The sequence below is a fragment of the Mauremys mutica genome, chromosome 2, assembly GCF_020497125.1.
Source record: "Mauremys mutica isolate MM-2020 ecotype Southern chromosome 2, ASM2049712v1, whole genome shotgun sequence".
Lineage (NCBI taxonomy): Eukaryota > Metazoa > Chordata > Testudines > Geoemydidae > Mauremys > Mauremys mutica.
In genome coordinates, this window is record NC_059073.1 from 215,049,050 (window position 1) to 215,073,529 (window position 24,480).

Genomic DNA, 24,480 nt, shown 5'->3' on the forward strand with positions numbered 1-24,480 from the left:
GCTGCCTGTTTCAAGTTAGTATGCTCTCTGGCCTTGTTCATGCTAAGAAGATTTTAGCAATCTTCCCATTGTTGGTCTATCTTAGGGCAGGGATGGATACCAAGGTGGTAGAAACACCTGAGTCCAGACTACATTAACGCATTAACCACAGAGTTGCACTGGTGCTTCCCCAGTGGTAGAGGAATTGCTAAAAATTCTAAGTGGCGACACTGCCTCTTGGGCATTATGAACTCAGGGTCCAATTCAACACTAAGAGATGTCAATGGAAAGACTCCTACTGACTTTGATGGGCACTGGATTCAGGTCCTAGAGGACAGACCAAGATCATGAAAGATTTGACTGGAAAACAGTCAGAGAGGGGCAATTGTCTCTTTTTGCATTGAGTGCATATGATTAAAAGATCCTTCAAAACCAGCTACAAACGCAGGTCAGCCTAAAATGCACTCAAGTAATAACACACAACCATAGTAACCAGTTTGGTTTGAGAGATCCCTATTATGCTAAGCAAAGAGATAGTGGAAAATATCAGCAGAGACATGAAGACAGCTAGATACTGGGAATGAAAATGAAGTCAATTGGAGTTTTGGGTATTCAGCATCTCTGAAAATCAGATCATAGATGTGTCAGGTTGGATACTAAAAAAACTGAGGCATGCACAATTAGTACACATTTTTAAAAATTCACTTTAAATTAAAAAGTCACTTGCCTAATATCATGCAGATGGTTAATGTCAGAGCTGGAAAAATAACCTATAATTTTGACTCAATAATTTCCTTTAACTTCTAAACCCCATTCCACAATTATATTCAGACTACACACTACAGCTTAGGTTGGTATGGGTTATGTCCTGGGCCCCACACTACAAGAAGGATGTGGAAAAATTGGAAAGAGTCCAGCGGAGGGCAACAAAAATGATTACAGTGCTGTAGCAGAAGAGAAGAATGAGGGGGATTTGATAGCTGCTTTCAACTACCTGAAAGAGGGTTCCAAAGACGATGGATCTAGACTGTTCTCAGTGGTCCCAGATGACAGAACAAGGAGTAATGGTCTCAAGTTGCAGTGGGGGAGGTTTAGGTTGGATATTAGGAAAAATCTTTTTCACTAGGTGGGTGGTGAAGCACTGGAATGGGTTACCTAGGGAGGTGGTGGAATCTCCTTCCTTAGAGGTTTTTAAGGTCAGGCTTGACAAAGCCCTGGCTGGGATGATTTAGTTGGGGATTGGTCCTACTTTGAGCAGGGGGTTGGACTAGATGACCTCCTGAGATCCCTTCCAACCCTGATATTCTATGATTCTATGTCGCTCAGTGTGAATAAGCCACCCCCCAGAGCGATGTAAGTCAAACTGACCTAGGTGCCGGTGTGGACAGCGCTATGTTGCCACAGAGAACTTCTCACACTGACATATCTACCACCGCCCACAGAGGCTGGAGTAATTAAGTTGATGGGTGAGATCTCTCCCATTGGCTTAAAGCAGGGGTAGGCAACCTATGGCACGCGTGCCAAAGGCGGCACGTGAGCTGATTTTTAGTGGCACTCACACTGCCCAAGTCCTGGTCACTGGTCCAGGGGGCGCTGCATTTTAATTTAATTTTAAATTAAGCTTCTTAAACATTTTTAAAACCTTATTTACTTTACATACAACAATAGTTTAGTTATATATTATAGATTTATAGAAAGAGACCTTCTAAAAACATTAAAATGTATTACTGGCACGCAAAACCTTAGATCAAAGTGAATAAATGAAGACTCGGCACACCACTTCTGAAAGGTTGCTGACCCTTGGCTTAGAGCATCTGCACTAGCAGTGGTATAGCTGCACTGGTGCAGCTGTGCCACTGTACGATGCCCTTGCTGCTTGTCAGCCCCTTTCCACAGTGGCACCGACTTTGGAGTCCAGTTCGGGAAGGCCCCAGAGCCCACCACAAAGAAGGCCTCTGACTCCATTTTCTCCACCTTACGTGTCCCTTAGTCTCTCAAATGTCTGTACCAGGCAATAGTCCCCACAGTCCTCTATCTTCCCCTTGTATCAGGGTGACTGTTTACCCGTGTTCTCCATCACGTGTAACGGGGCACGACTCACCACTGTGGTGCCTCCTCCTGGCCGTCCTGGGAATTAGCTCTGGTTCGCTGGTGCACTCCCATCTAGTGGCGTCTCGCCACTGCCGCTTCTGTCACCAGGACCTGTGTCGCTCTTAGGACCGCAGTGTCTCTTCTGGACATAGCTCTCCGGCTGTGCCCCACTCGGTTCTCTCCCTCCTTCTGGGGGGCTGGCAGTCCTCTGTCCAGACACTTGCCTCAGTGGCATGTTGCAGTCCAGGGTCTAGCCACCTGCATCAGTGGCAAACTGCAGTCCATACTCTAGTCACTCCCCTCAGTGGCAAGTGGGGCCAAAGCAGGGGGGGACCCAGGCCCGGCCGCTACTCCAGATCCCGGCTCTGTGACCCTCTAGTCAGCAGCCACGCACTGTGTCACCTCCAACCCCCGCCATCTGTTTCCCTGGGCCTTTCCCCTGCAACTCTAGCACCTTCTCTGCTCTTGTATCAGGGCCTCAGTCTGGCAGCGGCCAGCCAGGAGCTCACTCATGCTCCCCTGACCCAGCCCAGCATTGCTCTGGCCATGGTGCTGTCTCTTCTCCTTCCTTTAGGGCAGCCAGTCCTCCCTCTTCAAATTCCAGGGAGTGACTCCAGGTGCTCTATTCAGCAGCCCTTCTTGTATGCTTCAGCCTGGCCCTGATTGGCTGTCTCTACAAGCCCTTTCCTAATTGGCTGCCTCTTGCACAGTCTCCCTGGGGTTGCTTTTAATCCCTCTTCTGCCAGTGTGGGGGCAGACGCCCCATCACGCTGACATAGGAGGAAGTGACTATTTGGCTGAGAAAGCCAGAGGTGATGCACACTTACTGAAGTGGGTGTTTCATTATTCACTCTATTGTTGGGATTATAACTCATTGTTGGTGTGGAGAATTTGGGAATTATTTTAACATTTTTATGAATGATATATATGTGATCAGTTTACCCACTCATTTTGTATTGCTATTCTTTGAATGTGAAGGGCTTAAACTCTACTGTGGAGAAAAGGGAAATAAGACACAGCTGGACATCATGTAGGCAGCAGTTCTGTCTTGATTGGAACCAAATGCATATTCAAAATGTGAATGGAATCAACACATGTGAATGGAACACCCAACAACTGGACCATTTAAATGACCAGCAGCCAAGAGCAAGTTATTAACTCTTTGCAGGTAACTGGAATGGAAAATCCCCAGCAGCTGGAGAAAGAAGCCAAGATGTGGATGCTGGCCTTTAAAGGGCACACAGAGAACAAGACACACAAGGAAAGAAGGTAGGAAAGAAGGAAAGAAACACAAGCAGATTCCAAGAGAACATGGAATATTGGGGAAGTTGCTTGTGCCAATATAGAATCTTTCTTAGGCCCTGTCTATACTACGGTGATTATACTGGCATAGCTATGTTGGTGGAGCTATGCTGGCATAATACCATAGTGTAGACATAGCCTACAATGGAAGAGGTTTTATAGGAACACCACTTCCCCGAATGAAATTAGCTTCCGTTGACACAGCTGCATCTACACTGGGGATTAGGTCGGCATAGCTATGTCAGTTGGGTGTGCTTTATACACCCTGGCCAACATACCTATGTCAACGTAACTTTTAAGTATAGATCAAGCCATAAGCTTTGCTTTTCCATGCTGACCTAAGGACTCTCAGATTCTGAATTGAGGCCTTGGCTACACTGGCGCTTTACAGCGCTGCAAGTTTCTCGCTCAGGGGTGTGAAAAAAACACCCCCCTGAGTGCTGCAAGATACAGCGCTGTAAAGCGCCAGTGTAAACAGTGCCCCAGTGCTGGGAGCGCGGCTCCCAGCGCTGCAAGCTAATCCCCACGGGGAGGTGGAGTATGTGCAGCGCTGGGAGAGCTGTGTGGCCACACTCACACTTCAAAGCGCTGCCGCGGCAGAGCTTTGAAGTTTCGAGTGTAGCCAAGCCCTCAGTTGACTAATAAATGTTGGCTTGTTTTGAAAAGGCTGCCCTGCATCCCTGCAAATACTTACTAGTTGCACTGGGGTAAAAGTCTCTAAACAGGAGTCTGAACTCATTTGGACTTGCTTTTGAGAGCACCACAATAAGAAAGAGGGGTGATGTACCCTGGAGGCCCTGTCTCTGAGCCATGTGGGTCAACCTTGTGAAAGGCTAAGCCCAGGGCCTAGTGAATGTGAACGTGCTCCCAGGGATGGCTCTAGGGATTTTGCCGCCCCAAGCACGGCAGGTAGGCTGCCTTCGGCGGATCTGCTGGTCCCGCGGCTTCAGTGGACCTCCCGCAGGCGTGCCTGTGGGAGGTCCGAAGCCGCGGGACCAGCGGACTCCTCTGCAGGCATGCCTGCGGGAGGTCCACCGAAGCCATGGGACACGCCTGCGGGAGGTCCGAAACCGCGGGACCAGCAGACCCTCCGCAGGCAAGCCGCCAAAGGCAGCCTGCCTGCGCCCTCGTGGCGACCGGCAGAGCGCGCCCCGCGAATTGCCACCCCAAGCATGCGCTTGGCGTGCTGGGGCCGGGACCTGCCCCTGGGTGCTCCCAAAGAGACTGTATAAAGGCTAGGGTATTGAATCCTAGATCTCTGACAACTGGATTGTCAGTCAAAACACAATTCAGACAGACAATGAGTCATGGCTGTCTGACAGGCTTGGCCAAGATTTTTATAGAGCAGCACTGCTGAGTCACTTGGTATACAGACTTAAGAGTGTGTCTTGTTCTGACATCTTACAGCTGTCAAGGTGAGAAGTTAGGTTTCAATTATCAGTGTCATTATTCTGAATGCAATTAAGTTCTTTAAATCAAAACATTTCTTGTGTACTTGTACTACAGCTTGGTAGTGAGGCTATAATTAAGGTTGAATTTATAGATAGTGTGGTTAGAAGAAAGGGTTGTTTTGTTTTTGATGATTTCTAATTATTTTATTATCTCACACTCTCCTATCTCTGTATAACTAGTAGGAAAACTCCTTCTTATTCTGTCCACCAAGCCACCCTCTCCAGATCTTTTCCCTAAGTGTTGCTGACCTCTAGTGGTGAAGATTTACAAAATTTAAAGGCACAGGAACTTTTAAAAGTGGATGTCATCTCCTCCATCAATTCTATTCCAGGTCATTATTAGGCCTCTCAAGAAATGGATTCTGGGTACATCCATGCTGAGCTCAGCTTGATAGAGTGTAATAATGTTACTGTACCACATAAGGGGTAGTGAGCCGAATAGCTATATAATGTTCCAAAATAATGTTTGTTGTGGTAATTTATAATGAACTACCTATGTAGTGTATTGTTTTAGTAAAAAATAAATAAGATAAATTGCAATATATTGCCATAAAGCATGCTTGTCAAAAGGAATCAGAATGGTATGGAAAAGAGGAATAAGACCTCAGATGCGATATTCAGGACATTTCTTCAATCTTTACTTTATTCCTCAGGTAAGGCTTTTCTATACCTGTGGTCATATTTTAGGGTTGCATAATTTTCTGTAAAAGTATGAAAGGCTTTTTAATCATCTGAAATGATGCAGTCAAAAGGGGCAGCCATTGTAATGGAATGGTAAACTGTATTATACTATTCAGCCACTAAATGGAGATGTGTGTGTCATATACCTTTTTAGGCTAACCTCAGCCATTCCTGTAGAACAGTGATTCTCAAACCTGGGCCACCGCTTGTTCAGGGAAAGCTCCTGGCAGGCCGGGCTGGTTTGTTTACCTGCCACGTCCGCAGGTTCTGCCAATCGTGGCTCTCACTGGCCCCGGTTCGCCAGTCCAGGCCAATGGGGGCTGCAGGAAGTTTGAGAACCACTGCTGTAAAACATAAAAGGATCTTAGTGTGAACACATCTGGTATAGCTCTCTGAAAAGGAAGCTCTGTAGTCAGTCCATATCTGGTACAGAAACCTGATCTGCTAGTTTCAGCCCTGTAACCTACCATGTACAAGGTACACATGACTAGGGTTGCCAACTTCATAATATTTAAAAACCGGACACTCCAGCAAGAGTGCTGGAACCTCCCCTGCTCTGCCTCTTCCCCCAAGGCCCCACCCCTACCCTGCCTCTTCCCCCCCAAGGCCTTACGCCAGCCCCACCTCTTCCCCCAAGGACCCCCCTTCACTCCTTTTCCCTCCTTCCCCCCGTCAGTTGCTGCTTTTCCCCTCTCCCCCACACTCCCTCGGGTTGGGAGGGACTTGCCTGCGGGGGACTGGGAGATGCAGCCACCCAAAGCAGGTAGGAGGTGGCCCCAGTTTAGTAGGGGCTGGCGCGGGTGATGATTCAGTGCCTCCTCGCCTCCCCCACCCACAGTAGCCAAACTTTGGGTGTTTGGTCAGTAGATCTAACCAGACACTGTCAGGCAAGGGTGCTGGAATGGGGCGGGGTGTCCGGGGCCATGGCCCCATCACTTTTTACCAGCAAGAGATGGGGGAGAGAGGGTGGAGAGGAGCGAGCGGGGTGAGGACCTCGGGGGGAAAAGGTGGCATGGGGGCAGGGCCTCTGGGGTAGGGCTGCCAACTTTGGTTGGCCATATTCCTGGAGGTTTCCTCACATGACATAATCTTTAATTAATGATTAATCTTTAATTCCTGGAGACTCCAGGACAATCCTGGAAGGTTAGCAACCCTACTCGGGGCAAGGAGTGGCACGAGGGCAGGGGTTTGAGAGGAAGGGGCAGTGCAGGGAGAAGGGGCAGAACAGGGGGGGAAGCCTCAGTGGGAAGGGGCAGCATAAGGGCGGGAGAGCTCTGGGGGAAGGGGCAGCTCATGAGGTAGGGCCACAGTTCAGATGCCAGTGGCCCCCCCCCACTTTTAGGGAGCTTCTGCTGCTCCTGCTCCAGACTTTCTGGTCGAAAACCAGACACCTGGCCACTCTGCACATGACAGCCCTTTTGTACTTAGTAGTGCACACATAGCCTTGATTGACCAGGACATCTACTCTCTTAAAAATGCCTTGGAGAACTTTAACTCTCAGACACCAGAAACAAACAGAAAGGAGCTTAATTTTTAATGTCTTCATGCCAAAGTTTTACTCAGAAAGTTAAACCCATAAACTTCTGGCCTAATGATGAATTCTGGCTAATTGCAGAGCTATTTTTGTCCCCTGTATGGTATGACAGCCATTTGAAGGGCCTAACTGAAAGAACCACTGAAGTCAACTGACAAATGCCAATCAACTTCAATGGGCTATGAATCAGGCATTATTTTACATAAAATCATAGAGTTTAAGGCCAAAAGGAACTACCAGATCAGCTAGTCTGACCTCCTGTATATCACATGCTAGCAACACTGCCCAGTACCCACACAATGAATCCAACAAAACTGAGATGCTGATTAATTGAGAGCTCAGCTCTTTTTGTACTATATACCATATTCTGTATTCTGCCTTCTTAGGAGTCTATGAAAAGGGTTAAAATCATTTAACCAAGCTACAACTTGCTCTACCATTCGGCTTCTCCAGGCTTCTACTCATTACATGGGCCAGAATACTGGGGATGACAATCAGGTTAACTTTTCGACTAACAGCTTCACAGCCACTAACAAGAGTGATGTAGAATCATGTATAATCCAGTACAAAAGCAACCATTTTTTAAATTACCACATTGCACTACTTTCACTACACATCCCCATTAGAACTCTCTTAATCAAGATGCAACAAAAAGTTGTGCTTAGACATGTATTTTTGAATAATGCATGAAATCATAAAAAAACTGATCAGTTTTGGTACAGTACAGCCACAAACAACTTACTATTGGTTTATGAAGGGCTTTTCTAATGCTTTGCCTTTGTCAGTTGTATTTAATTATTCTAAAGTCTGAATTTACAAGAAAGAAGATAGATTTGAGCTGCTCGCTTGTTTTCCATTTAGAGCATCCTGTTTTCAATAATTTATTCCAATCATAGCAAAACTCTTATTTATAACATGCAGCCAAACTGTGGGAGCCTATGTTCTGAAACACTCACTCCAGCTGCAAATTTCTTTGCTATTTCCTGTACCTCTTTATACTAAATTATACTGGAATATGTATGTGGCTAGATACTGGATTATGTTCTTTTGTAAAATGAACATCTGCTAATTCTGAGCTGTGGTGAATCTCAGGGTGATAAAACAGCACAAAAATGTGTGTGAGAGGCAAAGCCACTTGGTTAATAATCAGAATTATACAGTTACCTTCCTTTTCCACAAATAAAAAGGCATTGCACAGAACAGATCTGTAGAAAACTTCATACAGTACTGCAGTTCTTGATGCTCCAGTTATCTCTAGGGGACAGATCCATGTCTACAGACTCATGGTCAACAATATATCCTAAAATGGAATAAAGGCAAGAGTGTGAAAACTTAAATATCAAATTAAGCATATGAACATACATTTTAAAATGTTACAGGATACACTGAAGACAAGTAACATCACGATGGATTTCAAATAGATTTTTTAAAACTTTAGATTATTCAATAATTTTATTATTTCAGTGCAGTTTTGTTTTTTAAGAAATAAGGTCACAGAAAATTGACACACTGGATATGTATTCACCCCAGTGAAGTTCAGATGGAGTTGTACTAAAGATGAATTTGGCCCCATTGTGTCTCCACTGTGAATGAATATGTTCTGGAAAAACTGTGATAGGCTTTCAGTGTAATGTTCTCTGGCAACACTGACGTAATATGATGACATGCTTAAAGCCTGTAGAGTCTCGGACAAATAATATTCTTTCAGGGTGAAATTCACCTTTTGTGGAGAACCCTCCATGCCATAGAAGCAGGGTGATAGCTAGGACAAAGGGGTCCTGCTCCATGACTAGGGGTCCTAGGTGCTATGGTAATACAAATAATTCATAATAATCTGCATAGGAGGAAAATATGGGGAGAGTGGCTGCTCAGGAGAAAGGACACACAGAGATGTGGACTCTTTATTGACTCAGAATAGAGTAGGTAGAAGGGTAGAGATGTTGGTGGACCTGGTGGGGGGGAACCACTGGATTTGCAATTACATGGATCCAGTGAGTAAGAATCCTCACATGGAGGTGACAAGGGGTAGGAATTGCTCTTCCAGCCCAAAGCATGGAGTAGCAGCCCTGGAGGGGCTTTACAAATATGGGTCCTGATTCTACAAACACAATTATCTACGCATGTGAGTTGTCCCAATGAACTCAATAAACTGGACTCGTAGTTGGATTGCTATGACATAACCTAGCTCAAAGATTCTAACCCATACTGGTTTGTGAATGACATTATCAGAGTATGCCTAATTGTTTTATTCCCAAAAGAACTGCTGCTCAAGTTGCTCCTGTTGAGGCTTAGGAAAAAGAAAAATGAAATGTAATATAACACATTTGGAGAACTTGATCTGATATTTGGTCCAAGGCTAAACTATTATTTACCAGGGTCTTTGAAAATTAAGACAGCCAGTCTTCACATTCTTTGAGGCTCTGTTTCCAGCAGCAATGCAATGACCCTTCTGAATTATACTATATTTAACCAATCTTCACTATTAAAGATTTATAAATTAAATTTTGGAGAAGTCTATTCTAAAATCTTTAAACATCAGAAAAAACAACCCATGAAACAACAGGGAAGCAGTGTAATTTTCTTATTCAGAAACTCTCTCCTCCCCATATTGAATTCCTGTAACACATATAGGGGTGGAGGTGGGATGAACCAATCAGAGGCAGCATCAGAGAAGCAATATCAACAATTCCTCCAATGTAATTGTTGCTATCAGTGGATTATTAGCAATGGATCAAGGGTCCATTATAATGCAAAACATGTCTTTTTTACTCTAGATCTAAAGGTAATGAGATTTTGTGTGAGGAAAGCCACGATTCTGGTTTGCAAAGAACTCAGAACATAGAAAAGAATTTAGTGCAACCAAAAGCATGACCAAACCTTGGACTTTGTTCCCAGAACTCAGACACCAGTGTGGCTCTGAAATAGAAGAGCATTCTGTATATTAACATGCAAATGAGGAAACTCAGAGCCCTGCTTCATTTTAGAATTCTTGATCTGTATGCTGCTCTGCTTAGGCATGCATATCTTCCATTGATGTCAATGTGAGGAACCATGTAGTGCTTCCACACATCCCATATTCAGTATGCCACAAATGGCTTTTTAACGGAAGTTTTGCATAGGACAATCAACCACAGCCCATCATTCAGCCAAGGAATGAGTTGCTTTTTCATAGAGACATGCAACATCTTTTAACATCAGCATGGGATCTTGGTACATGCCAGTGCCCCATAATTTACAAGCCAGAGTTATGAAAGAAAATAAACCCATTTCCTTTTTGATTTGTAGTACAATACACTAATTTTCCTCTCTGACAGAAGCAATTTTGTAGGCATTCGGAATGAGGTCATAGCAGATTTCTCTAAAATACACCACTACCCTGATATAACACAGCCCGATATAACATGAATTCGGATATAATATGGTAAAGCAGCGCTCTGGGGGGGTGGGGCTGTGCACTCCGGCAGATCAAAGCAAGTTCAATATAACACTGTTTTACCTATAACGCGGTAAGATTTTTTGGCTCCCGAGGACAGTGTTATATCGGGGTAGAGGTGTACTTTTTCTTTTACTCCCATTATAAGTTGGTTAATTGCTCACACAGCAAATGTATAAGCCAGGCAATCTTTTCTTTGATATGGTTGGTTGTTTTTTTTGGTTTTCTTTCATACTGTTGCAGTACGATGGATTCTATGGTTTGAGAACACACCAACATACTTGTGAGTCTCACTGGTTTCTTTGTGTAAATATCCCAGGATGTGGGGGGAGCCAAACAAACGTCTTGCAGATAAAGACAGATATAAATAGTGCATTATAATGTATTTAGTTGATGGAATTTAAGCCCCAGAAGAAAGAGAGGACATATGTTACTGGGGAGGAAGGTTATCAAATATTTAGAGCCAATTTTAAGGGGAGCAGGGATTTTCCTGACTTCTTCACAACCAAGAAACCTGCGAGGAGTAGATCTGAAAGCTATAAAAAGAGACATGAAGGCAAGAGGAAGATATGCCTTTTAACTCCAACAAAGCACACTGAAGTAGGAGTGCCCTGTGTAGATGTTGTCTATCATGTCATAATGTCATGGACTGTTCCTATTAGGCATTGATTGCCTCTTGTGAAATGCTCAGTACCATCAAATCCCAATGACTTCTACAGGCGCTAAGTGGGCTGGGAAGCTCACAGGAGCAGATTCTGTTACAGAGCTACAGGATGATATCCTACACTGCATAATGCCCCAGTCCTGTAAGCACTCATGCACATGAACAGTCCCATTGAATTAGAACTACTCATGTGCATAAGTGCTTGCAGGATTGGGACCTATCATTGTAAAAGCTTAAATAACTTTGGTGCTCTAAATTGTATGTGAATTTCAGGACAGGTGGCAGTCCTCTGAGGGGTCATATTCTGGAAGGACAATTGTAAATATTTTTGCTAGAACATAGAAACTGACTAACCATCCTTAACAGATGGGCACTTAGATTTGTGCTGTTTGGGAAATGATAACAGTAACTGATTCAATGGATGGTAAGAGCTGAGATCCCCTGAAAATGGAAAGATTTTTTAGAGCACACAAAAATTACCGGATTTTTTGTTATTATTTGTATGACTGTAGTGTGATGTTCTGTACCTTGTGGGAATACCCTACACCCCCATGTTCATCCTTATAATATGATTGTGTGGTATCTAATGCAAAGTTTGTCATGTCGAGAGTGTTTGGAAGGCACATGATGTACTCAGCATTGTTGTTATAGTAATGTTATAGGTTGCAATTTCATGTACATAGTTATGAGGCTGAAAATGTGTCCTCATGGTTTAAAGCAAGCCCAGGCAAAAAACATCTCAAAAGCAGGGGGGCAGTTCACACTTTATCAGGTCATGGATGGGACAAACCCAGCCCAGTGTCACAGGGAACAAAGGTCACTGGCCTAGGCAACAACAAAGGATCTGTTGGACTCTTGAGTGAGTCACCCCCTTCCTTTGGTCAGTTTGGGACTGCGATGAGGTAATGTTCACTTCACTCTGAAGTGGGGGAGGACAAAGTCAAGAGGGAAGAAATAACATGATAAAAGGGAGAGACATTTGCTATGCTCTTCCTCTCTCTTCCACCTCCATCTACAGACATTACTACCAAGCGACTGAAGCGCTGATCAAAAGGGAGAGCCTGGCTGAAGGGCAACCAGCCAGTCTGTGGTGAGAAGCATCTAAGTTTGTAAGGGCATTGAAAGTCATAAGATCAGCTTAGAATGTGTTTTGCTTTTATTTCATTGACCAAATCCAACTTGTTATGCTTTGATTTATAATCACTTAAAATCTATCTTTCATAGTTAATAAAAAAATTTCTACCTGAAGCAGTGTGTTTGGTTTGAAGTGTGTCAGAGACTCCCCTTGGATTAACAAGCCTGGTACATATCAATTTCTTTGTTAATTGACAAACTCATATAAGCTTGCAGCGTCCAATGGGCATAACTGGACTCTGCAAGATGGAGGTTCCTAGGTTTGTGTCTGAGACCAGCGATATTGGCTAGTGTCATTCGGTTACACAATCCAAGCAGCTTACATGCCAGAGGCTGTGCATGAACAGCCCAGGAGCGGGGAGTTCTCACAGCAGAGCAGGGTAAGACTGGTTCCCAGAGTCAAGGATTGGCGTGACCTAGCAGATCACTGGTCTGGATACCAGGGGAACAGCACATGCAGTGCCTAACAGCCCGAGCCACTGACCAGGACCCTATTGTGCTAGGCGCTGTAAGAACCCCCCCAACCCGGTTCCTACCCCCAACGAGCTTATAAATCTAAGTACAATGCTGTTTTCCCCAGCTCCAGTACTGTACTAATTACTTCTGGTGGAAAGAGACAGTTCCATTTACCACGTCCCCCTGTTTGGGTTTCCCGTCTTTCCCATCCTTGTTCTTTTTCTTCCAATTTTTTTCTGAAACCTCTCCAACCTAAACGTGGCTGCTTTACCTCCTCAACTCTTCTAGGGAAATAGGGTCCCCCCCCCTCTTTTCGCTCCTCCCCAACCCCTACCCCATACTTCTACCTCAGCTCCCACAGTTACTCCTTTTATCTAGAGTCGTGTCCCTCTGCTCTGGGGAACAAACCAGCCCCTTCCTTCTGAACGTGCTCGCTGCCTCTGTCCCTCTCCCTTCCCCCACGCCGCCAGCGAGGGGTCCCTCTCCAGCCCCCACCTCCCCACGAGCCTCTCCACACCAGCTCGGCCCCTCCCTGCTTCTTCCACCAGCCCCTGCCAGCACCGACATGCTCCCCCCTTCTCTCCCGCCAGGGCCGCCAGCCCCGCCCCGGGCCGGGCGCTCCCAGCCGGCTGCCCAGCAGCGCCGCGCAGAGCCGGGTCCGTCCGCACGAGGCGCCCTGCAGCCCGCCGGGCTCCCAGACTCCCGAGTCCCGTCCCCGCTGCCCTGTCCGGGGAGGGCTGGAGGCGGCCCACGTGGCTCCTTCCTTCCTTCCTCCTCCGAGTCCTGGCCCGCCCCTTGTAGCGCGGCGGGCTGCGGCTGCCTGAGACCCTGGCCTGGGGGCACAGACTCCCGGAGGCTGCGGCTGGCTCCTCCCTGCCGAGGGGTGTTATTCATGCCACCCCGGGGGGCTGCTGCTGTTGTCCGGTGGGCCCGCCCTAGACAGCGGGGCAGCCCGTCATTGCTCCCCTGGGGGGGAGTGGGGCTTGAAGCCTGTCTAGTTGGTAGGGTCCGGTGGGGAGAGCCCGGGCAAGCCCCTGACCTGTGTGGGGAGCCCCACTGCCGGCCACTTCACGGGTGCACAGGCACCACAGGGATGACCCTGGTATAAACTGCTAGAGGGACAGAACCAGTGACACATGCCCGGCTCCTGGGTGACTCCAGCTGCCAAACCCATGGAGATGGGAGAGCAGCAGTGAGGGCAGCATCCCAACCTGGCCCCCAACGATGGGGACAGCTTCCTCTCTGGTGAGCCCAGCGGGCACCGGAGGGGAGGTAATCGAGGATGCCTATGGGGGAGGTGGCGGTGAAGCCTGTGAGATCCCAGTGGAGGTGAAGCCCAAAGCTCGCCTGCTGCGCAGCTCTTTCCGCCGGGTGGGTGCTTCGCGGCCTGGAGGCCTCATCGGGGCCAGCTTCAAATCCACTGCCTCGGTGCAGGAGTTGGAGTGCATGGCTGAGTATGAGCGTCTGAAGAAAGAATATGAGATCTTCCGTGTCAGCAAGAACAACGAGGTGGCCTCTATGGTCAAGAAAGAAGCCAAGCTGGACCTGGAGAACAAGAGACTCCGGGCAGAGCTCCAGGTAACTAGCAACTGTACTGACCCTTGCCATGGTTGATAGGGAAGGGAGTGGGAGTGAAGATCTCATCTCCTGAGACAAATAATAATACTTAGCTCCTATATAGCACTTTTCATCCTTACATCTCAAAGCACTTAATAAGTTGAGTGTATCCATTTTACAGATGGGAAAACGGAGGCATAGAGAAGACAAGAGATTTGTCTAAAGTTATTCAGGAAATAAGTGTCAAAGCTGGGAACAGAACTCAGATCTCTTTCTACTTACCATGCACCTTCTGAAATGGGGAATAGACCCCCCTCAGCTATGGCTTTAGCACTGACGTCCTTCCTCCCAACTAGTCTTTGGGTGGAGAGCAGTCCAGTGCTTTTTATCTCCTCCCCTTCCCAGCATCTTCTGGATGGGCTGTCCACCTCCCAGTATTCTCCCTCCTACTCTGTGTGGAGCTGCTGAGTAGCACCCTTATAAAATTCCAGTTTTTAAATGTAGCCTGATAGAAACACCATTCAGAACTGCAGGCTAAATATTTCAGATCAAGATGGCATTTTTTACATGAACAAATCAGAAACTAAAAAAAGAAATGGACAGTTAAAAATGTGTTTAATTTCTTTACCTGTGTTAATCTAGATGTCTTTAATAAAAACATAGGTTGGTATAATAAAATAAAACATTTAGTTTACTTTTCACCATTTAGACAGTTGGTTTATTATTTGCAATACTTCCAGCTTGAACTGGTCAGTTTCACTTTTCTTTCCAGGTTTCTTCAGAGCCTCACTGAAATAAAAATGAAGTCAGTGGGGCTGCATTAGAGCACTGGGATCTGCTTGCACTATATGTATCTTATGCCTTTAAAAACAAATTTTGTATTTGTGGATAATCTAAGCCAGCATTTCTCAAATGCGGCCACCAGCGACTTTTCTTAGGCCACAGCCTCTTGGGTTATGAAGGGGGGCAAGGAGTAACCTTCCCCGAGGGCTGCCAGCAGGAGCTGGTCTCTGTCACCTTATGGAGTCACAAACACTGTAGGAGCAGGTGGCCAGCGTGAATTCCCCACCTTCCTGGGGACCATGGGGCTCGGGTTTCAGGCTTAAAAGCCCTAGGGTGGTGGGCAACAGGCTCTGGCCGGGCAACAGCAAGCTCCATTCCTCAACCGCAGGGCTCCAGGCTCATCCACTGCACATCACCCCTGGCCCTCGCTGCCTCCTCCAGTCCCCATCTGTGCACCAGGGCCCCAGACTCTCGCGCTAGGCTCACCTCCCCCATCTCCTTTGACTCCTGCTATCTCCCATCTATCCCCCTATCACCCCTTGGACCCCAACCACCTCCCCATCTGGGGCTTAATTTGTCCCCCAGGTTGCAGGGGCTGAGTAAGTCTGCTGTGAAACCTGATATTAACAATATCAGGGTTTCACAGCCTCCCAGATAGTTAGCAAGTCTGCTGTGAAAAGTGATATTAACAAATATACAAAATGTCACTTTTCACAGCAGACTTACTAGCTAGCAAGTCTAAAAAAAAGCAACCAAAAAAAAAGGCAAAACATGCAAAGCACCTTATTTGTGTTTCTATTCTGTTTAGGTCCAGTAATTAATAGACAACTGTACATTATTTTTAATTACTGAGTCTGCAAAAAACCCCTACATAAATAAATTACAATGATTTGGACATGTATATGTGCATATTTATTTATTTTTCCTAAAATTAATTAAGTATTTTAGGAAGAATTGTCAGAGCAGCTACCAGCAAGAGTTGCTAGCCGCACTCTGAGGCCACCCAAAAATTTGTTGCGAAAACCCCTGAATCTAAGCACTATACCCAGATGTACAGACACTCTAGTCTCAATCTGTATATATAATTTTAACCTTCACTTTAATCAAAATTTTAAATATTTTGTTTCTCATTCATGATAGGATTGCACTGCTGCACTGATTTGTGTTCCAACACTGCAATGCAATGTTTAAATCTAAACAAATAAAAAAACCAAACAAAAAAACTTCTTCATTGAATTAAGAGTTGTAAAAGGGCAATTGGAGCAACACTTGAATTTGCTGTCTAAACTCAGTAGCTGAAAAATATGCTAAAACTTTATAGCAATAATATTTTTCTCTCAGAGAAATAATATATTAAATATTTTCAGGCTCTTCAGAAAACTTACCAGAAAATACTTAGAGAGAAAGAAAGTGCTTTAGAAGCCAAATATCAAGCCATGGAGAGAGCTGCTACATTTGAACATGACCGAGACAAAGTCAAGAGACAATTCAAGGTAAGCATCTTCAGGAAATTGACCAAGAAAATCTAAAGTAATCCCTTTGGCCGTGATCCTTCAGTGAACTCTTTGTGGGTAGGTTCTGCGTAGATGCAGATGTCTGCCAATATGAAACTCATTGCAAGACCAGGGCCTTAATCCACTATTTACTCCAAATTAATCATACCAAAATTTACCTATAGAAATGTTTTTTAATAACATTTAGTCTTAGTGGAAAATAATGCTTTTGAAAACGGAAAGGAGAACATTTATCATTGCTCAGCATCCTAGCACCTTCTGTGCCATTTCGTCAGCTCTTGCCAATTTCACAACTAGAAGGGGCAAGGAACATGCAGATCAGAAGTTATGTTACATGGTGTTTTAAAGAAAAATAAATTGTAGGTTCAAACACTGATTTTTGTTATTTCTCAGTAATGTTTATATTTAATTTGTTAATGTTCAACATTTTTAGTTTTCATTACAAAAATAACCCCATGCCAACTATTGGCACCTCTGTGGGCTACTAAAATACAAGAGCCAAGTGAAGAGAAAAGCCTTAATATTTTTTTGCCTTAGGGTGGCTTGAAAGGCTTATTAATTGCCAAGCTGACGCTTCTGGTTTTCCCCTCCTGCAGCTAATCCCACTCCTAGCACCCAAAATTAGACAGTAAAAGCACTTCTCTGCGCTGTTTTAGGGCTTACCAATGTCATCAACTGCAGCAGAGGAAATGTTTTGGTAGAAAAGTAAGGCAAGAATTGCTTTCAAAGAGTTTTGTTTTAAATTATATTTGTAACTAAGTCTACCAATCTCTTTTATACTCTTGGGATCTTAAATACTTAGTTCTGATCAAAGACCAAGCTCGCTAATCAGTTTTAGCTTGTGATAGTAATATTGTATATAAAAGACAATTCCAGATATCCGGTCTCTGTATTTTAAACTACTTAAATTAAAGATGTATTGTACAACAATCCATAGTAAAATAATAGACGTCCATTCAAAAAATAATAGGGAAATCTTTGAGAACAAATTATAGTTTTGTTGCTGAAAAAAGCTGGCTTTTATTAAAACTAAGTTAAAAACCATGCATATTACTTATGAGCTTATTTTAGTACCAGACATTCAAAAATCCTGAATCACTAACTCCAAAATCATGGCATTGATTTAAAAATCATGATTTAAAAATAATAAATGTTGGATTCCTTTATTCGCCTTCTGGTTTAGAGAGAATGGGTTGCACTTGGGATGTTGTGAAGGCCAAGACTATAACAGGGTTCAAAAAAGAACTAAATCAATTCATGGAGGATAGAGCTATCAGTGGTTATTAGCCAGGATGGGCAGGGACTGTGTCCCTAGCCTCAGTTTGCCAGAAGCTGGGAATGGCTGACAGGGGATGGATCACTTGATGATTACCTGTTCTGTTCATTCCCTCTGAAGCACCTGGCATTAGCCACTGTTGGCAGACAGGATACTGTGCTAGATGGACCTTTGGTCTGACCCAGTATGGCCATTCTTATGTTCATTTGGGTCACATTTTCAAGTCTTTCTCTACTACAACGAGGGCTCAAATCTCACTTTTTTTTTTAATGACAGCTGATCACAGGAATTCAGGAGCTGAGGCTATAGATCAAACATCAAATTTCACAAGACTTGTGATAAAATAGTAAGAGTTGGCTTTATACGTTAAAAAAAATCCTTTCCTTTTTCTAGATTTTCAGGGAAACTAAGGAAAATGAGATTCAGGATTTACTGAGGGCCAAACGAGAGCTGGAGACAAAACTTCAGAGACTGCAAGCCCAAGGGATCCAGGTGTTTGATCCTGAAGAGTCTGATTCAGATGACAATTGCACAGAAGTTACTGGTAAGAATTCCATCTGCTACTTTTAGCAAGAGAATAAAAAAATTAAATTCTATGAAGTATAGCAAAAGAAAAATATATATGCACTGTAGCTTTTGAGGTTTTATAATGCAAGTTTTAAAAGCACAAGGAAATATTGTGTGAAGGATAAAAACAGTTTACAATTTAAATTGTGTTTTTTGAAGTCTGTGGAGGCCCTACACTAATTAGCCATTTCTGGTTATTCCATTTATTTTTATAGTGCCCCATATTCTAAAAGACACCTTGATTTTCTACCTTCCCTGAACCTTTCTGCTTCTCTTGTATTTTCACTGTGAGTTTCCTGCTATCTGATCTCCTTTTCACAAGTCTAGAGGTTATGTTCCAGTTTGGTGCATCAGCCCCATATTAACCCATCAGAACAGAAAATGATTAAAATTCATTGGAAACTTAGGCAGAATATCAAATTGGAATTTGACAAGTTTTTAACAGCCTTAGTCTTTAACAACACTGGATATTTAGTGGTTGTAGGCATTCAGTCTCCTGGTTTTACATCTAATCCAAAACATGGTATCTGCATCAGCACAGTGCCCATTAGTGCCATGCCAGGGTATTGGTTAGATACAGACTAGGGATCACCAGCCTCACTTTCTGCAACACTTGCGTTTTCCCTTGAGATTCAGTGTCCAGTGCTGTTATATCTGACCCTGCTTTGCTAACAAGATGTGACACAAATCACAGCTGAAGTGGCTGAATAGCCTTCAGAACTAGAAATGTTTCATGTGATATATATGGCTCTGATTCTGCAAAGCACTTATGCACGTGCTAAATTCTAGTGACACCATTGATTTTAATGGGCCTATGATTCCTACCTCTACCCTGTGCATATTTTCTCCTTTCTTCTTTTATGTTCCTTCTTATTTGTTCCTTCCTCATCCCTCTTTTTTAAAAATCTTTCTTAACTTATTCTCATTTATTTTCTTCTTCAAAGAGTTGAATTTAGTGGTCTTGAAAGTGATAGATTAGTAGGCAATGGTGTAATCCAAGGATAATATGAGAAGTCAACTAAGAAATGTATTTCACTCCTGACCTGCAACACTTCTCTGCTTTCTAATTCTGGGTCTTCTTAAACAGAGACTGTCAACAGTGTGGTGACTTTGTGAAGTGCACAAATGACTGCAGTAAAACTATGAACCCCTTCCTTATAGGTGACCTAATAAAACATATGAAACCAACGATGAGGTCCTTAGTTTTGAGAGACCCATGTACTAACACGCTCTGTTACCTATTACTTTAATAGCATGGCTTCTCTAACTGTGAGGGAGTTCTGATTTAAAACTACATTAGCCAAAGCAGTGAGCGAACCTGCTATGGGAGAAGAATTTCAATTAGTGGCATTTGTCAACTAATTTTAACTGAAGTGTTTAGGTTTGACAATGTATTTCAATTAGTGAAAATCACTTTGTATTTATTTTCAAGCTACTGGAGCCCAATCTGAATATTGGACTGGTGGAGTGTTGGGAAGTGAGCCATCAATGGGTAGTATGATGCAACTTCAGCAGTCTTTCAGAGGGCCTGAGTTTGCTCATAGTTCCATAGATGTGGAAGGACCATTTGCGAACATAAACAGAGGTAAGCAACTGGTGTTTGTCTGCTAAGTGGGTTTAACAAGGGGCTGTTTACATACAAGTACTGTTTACCATGGAGGTCTTTTGCATCCATTCTTATGTTCTGTTAAGGGATTTACTGTGTTTGTCACTCCATATTTTCCTTTGAATGACTGTTTTTTGTAAAAATAAAATGGAAGTAGAGCTAAAACACACCTAATTGTGTTTAATATTTTTGCTGCTAACAATATGTGCAGCAGTATTCTTAGGTAATGACAGTGAATCTCAATGCTTCATAGTAAATATACCAAATACCAATTTATTGTATGGGGGCTCAAAAAAAGGCTTTAGATGACCCTGCTTTGAATGACATAATCAAGAAAAAATTATTTTAAATGTGATTTATTTTAGCCTGACAGAGTCCCAGTATCTTGTCCAATTTTTGCCTTGTTTTTCAAATTCTCAGATCCTTCGCCACATAGGACACATGCATGGCCCCTCACAAACTATGGCCCCTCTCCTTCAGCTGAATTTGCATAGGAAGACCCTTCTAGGCGGTGTCCCATTGATTTAAATGGAACTCTGCATGACTTTGAGGGTTCATCCACACAGATCCAATTGCATGATCAAGACCTATGCATGCTGAATTACATTTGTGCTATGGGAAAGATTATCACTGATTTCCCTATCAATTCCAGTATTTTGTAGTTAGTAACAACACTTTCTAACTTGGCTTGACTCACTACCTTAATCTCAATACTAGCCTGTGACACAGACTCAGTTCAAATTAGTTACTCAGACAAGTAATTTATCATCCATAACTTTGAGTTTCTCTGCATATGTTGCTTTGTGACACCACTTTACTCTAATGAAAGATCACTTTTTTGACATTTTCAAGAGACCATTAGTAACTCAGTAGTCAGCTTATCAGAAAAATGGTGTTTTATATTTCAAAATACATTTGCAGGAATTTACAAGATTATAGTGAGCTATTAGAGATCTCATAAAATACAAAATTACACACGTCGTCTTTCAGAAATGCTAAAGTGTTAAGACTTTCCCATGTCAAGCAGCTTCCCTGAAACTGCTCAGAACATAGGTAATGTTAGCCTACAAAATGAGAAGCTAAGAAAAGAATTAGCTTAAAGCTTTCTATGAGAAGATGAATTGACATACAACGTACACATGGAGAACAATGCAGTTTATCGAAAGAATTATGCTACCTATTAGTCCACCAACATTTGTTAGCTTAGTATATTTACAATTAATTTTGAAGCAGAATATTTTACTAAGAATTGCTTAGTTAGGCATCTAATTACACGGGCATCTTTATTACTCCTGTTAGAGAATTTAATTTTTTTGTATGGCAGCCATCAGCTTGACGTTTTGGCTAAATTTCACAAACACTTATTTTAAAAGAAACATGATAATAGGTATGTAATGTGAATATATTTAACATTCAGCTGTTATGTTTTGCTATGTTTTATAATTTTGCATATTATTTAAATCTAACTTTTAATTAAATCTGAAGTATTTTGTGATATATTAGTATGAAAGATACTCTATAAAATGAAGTTTATTATTTCCTCAGGGTGTGTTAGGAGAGCATTGATGCAAACTGTTATATGATGTAACAAGATAAGGAGACCTGTGTCTTTGTATATTGTTTGCAGATGACTGGGATGCTGCGATTGCCAGTTTATTGCAGGTCACACCACTGTTTTCTCACTCTCTGTGGAGTAACACAGTAAGGTGCTATCTCATTAATACAGATGAGACTCAACCTGAAGTGGACATCTTCATTAGGGTGAGAACAGCGCAAAAGTTATGTTAATTAATCATTAATTTAAGGTTCTGTATTTTTCTCCTCTAATACTTGTTCATTGAAACTCTGTGGTAGTTCTTAAAAGGTTTAGGAGTCGGATCTTGATCCCATTGAAATCAGTGGGAGTTTTGTTAAGGATTTCAATGGAAGAAAGTTTATATTGAAAAGAAATTGGGGCTTACTAATAGGTCCTTATTGAAATACGTAATTAATAATAAAAGTCAGTTTATTTAAATTTCCTTTCAGAACTACTCACCAAAACTTCAAAGAATATGTGAAACAATGGGGTACTTCTTTCAAGTTGTTCATTTTCCAGTAGAAAATGGAAATCATTTCCAGGCTGTGAGAAAATGGGAAATTGAGAAAAGTTCCTTAATCATTTTGTTCATACATTTAACTTTGCCAAGGTAAGTTAATAGTTTTGCAGATTGACAAAGCAAAGAGAAACTGATAATTTATGTACAGCACTTAGCTTATTAACATGTATGCAGTGTTCCACTTACAACATTTTTAAGCTAGTTTCTTCTAACAAATTTTCCTTCAGACTTTAGATTTTCTAGCACAGACAGTTAAGAGAAAGCAGCTTCTTTCTGAGGTTTCCCTGTATCTGTGGCTCTAGATTCTATTAAAATGCAACATAAAAGAGTCATCACAATGTGCAAATTTCTTGCTTTCCAAGAACAGCTTTTGCTGTTCATAGTGATAGAATCATAGAAATTAGAGATGGCGTGTGTGAACATCCTCTGTGTGTTTTATTTGCTTATCTGTCTATTCACCTGCCTATATTACCTCTGTTTTATTTGGTCCCATATTCTTTTTGTCTCTCTAAGTCACTTCTCAGTTAATTTCCTGGCTCTTCAGTGCAGTGTCTTGCCCTTGCCTGTTGTGATGTAATTTACTAAATCCATGATATTTTATAACAACTGGTAATGCAGTGCTTTTCACTTGTACAGTGGATAATTGGTCGTCTTACTAGAAGAAAAATAATTTCCTAAACCAAAAGTATTGAATTAAGGATAATGTTACAATTCAGTTGTGATTGTTTCTATTTTGCAGCTTGGACTTTTTTTCTTTTTGGCAGTATACCATGAAGGAGGAAGAAAAGAGGGATTAGAAGTGAAAATACTAAATAATGGGCATAGAGTAGTCATTTTCAATATGTCCTTATACAGTTGGACAGCCGTTTTGATAATCTCTGTCAGGATATTGTCTGACCCTAATTTTTTATCAGCAAGGGGCAAGGAACAGTCTAGATTCTGGCCTTTTAATGAACTCTGACATTACTGCATTAAGTGTCTGAAGTTTAGCTGCCTTTGGAGTTGAGCGAGGATTGGGGAAGAAAACTGGGAGATGAATAAATTGATTCATATGGAACTCTGTCAGCTTTGGTCAGGAGCTTGGGATGAGGCTTCTCTAGCTTTTTGAGTCTGCTTAGAGAAGGAGCAACATATGGAACATCAGTCAGGAATGTGTCCCTCTCCTAAACAAAAAAGGGTACCTACAGTGTCTGTTGTTATGTGCCATTGAACTGTCACACACAGGATTAGGTTGTGAATCCTGGCGATTTTCCTTTTGCCATTTTGCTAGCACCCCTGTTCGGATGTGGGGTGTCTAGCCTATAAACTAAATATCTGACTAAAAAAGGGTTTTTTTGCTAATGGGCAAAAAGGCTAATTAACAACTTGCTAATTGATAATACTGCTGACTAACTAATGCTAGCACTGTGTGCAAAAAAGCAGGCTGACAGAGACACAGAGGTTCCATCTCGCTGGCACAGGTGATAAAAAAAGAACTGAGGGAAAATTGGGTCTGCTCTGCCCTTTGTGTCCTTGGAGAAGTGCGGGGCAATGCAAAGATATTGAGAGCGTTTCAGGCCCTGCTGACATTGCTGGCCAAAAGAATCCGATCGTGTGTGCATGGGCCACATGTGCACCAAGAGTGGAATCCATGTGGACAATACATCTCAAAGAATGGAGAGCTTCCTGACAACCAGGGTCAGCTCCAGGCACCAGCGCAGCAAGCAGGTGCTTGGAGCGGCCAACGGAGAGCGGCAGTATGTCCAGCTCTTCGGTAGCAATTTGGCAGCAGGTCCCTCAATCCCTTTCGAAGGGAAGGACCTGCTGCCGAATTGCTGCCGAAGAATAATGAAGCAGTGGTGGGAGAGCTGCCGCTGATTGTGGCTCCCCCTTCTCCCCCCCCCCCCCCCCCCCCCCCCCCGGCCGCTTGAGGCGGCAAAAACACTGGGGCTAGCCCTGCTGACAACAATATTAATTTAAATAGTTTTTTTGTACAAAAAGTGAGATTAAGATTATAATGCCTCATGTGAGGAAGATTACACCTATCTGCTAGTTTGTCTCCCTTGAGGCTGGCTCTATATGTAGCATAATAGATTCACAAGGCAGAACTTTCAGGAATAAATATAGATATTCCTTCTTACAAGTACAGTGCACTGTCCAGATTCAAGATGGGAGTATAATTAGTCCATTTTGATGAGCCTTAACTAAGATCCTGACCCTACTTCTAATGAGCACAAAGGGAGCTTTCCCTTTGTCTTTAGGGAGCAGGATAGGGCATTCAAATAATTGATGACAGTGTGTCAATACATTTGTTAATAATGACTTGTGACTCTGTTCTCATGTGTTTGAAAAGCTAATGCAGAACTATTACTGTTTA

General features: G+C 43.0%; 1 protein-coding gene across 1 annotated transcript in view; it reads left to right on the forward strand.

The window, feature by feature from the left end:
- The first annotated feature begins 13,621 nt into the window (after positions 1–13,621).
- Positions 13,622–24,480, forward strand: part of NPHP3 (nephrocystin 3) — a 40,550-nt gene continuing 29,691 nt past the window's right edge. The window contains exons 1-6 of the mRNA XM_045004410.1: positions 13,622–14,303; positions 16,433–16,558; positions 18,249–18,399; positions 19,855–20,007; positions 21,656–21,789; positions 22,054–22,214. Of these exons, the coding sequence (XP_044860345.1) occupies positions 13,950–14,303; positions 16,433–16,558; positions 18,249–18,399; positions 19,855–20,007; positions 21,656–21,789; positions 22,054–22,214 (1,079 nt within the window). The 5' untranslated portion in view covers positions 13,622–13,949. The remainder of the gene's footprint in view (positions 14,304–16,432; positions 16,559–18,248; positions 18,400–19,854; positions 20,008–21,655; positions 21,790–22,053; positions 22,215–24,480) is intronic.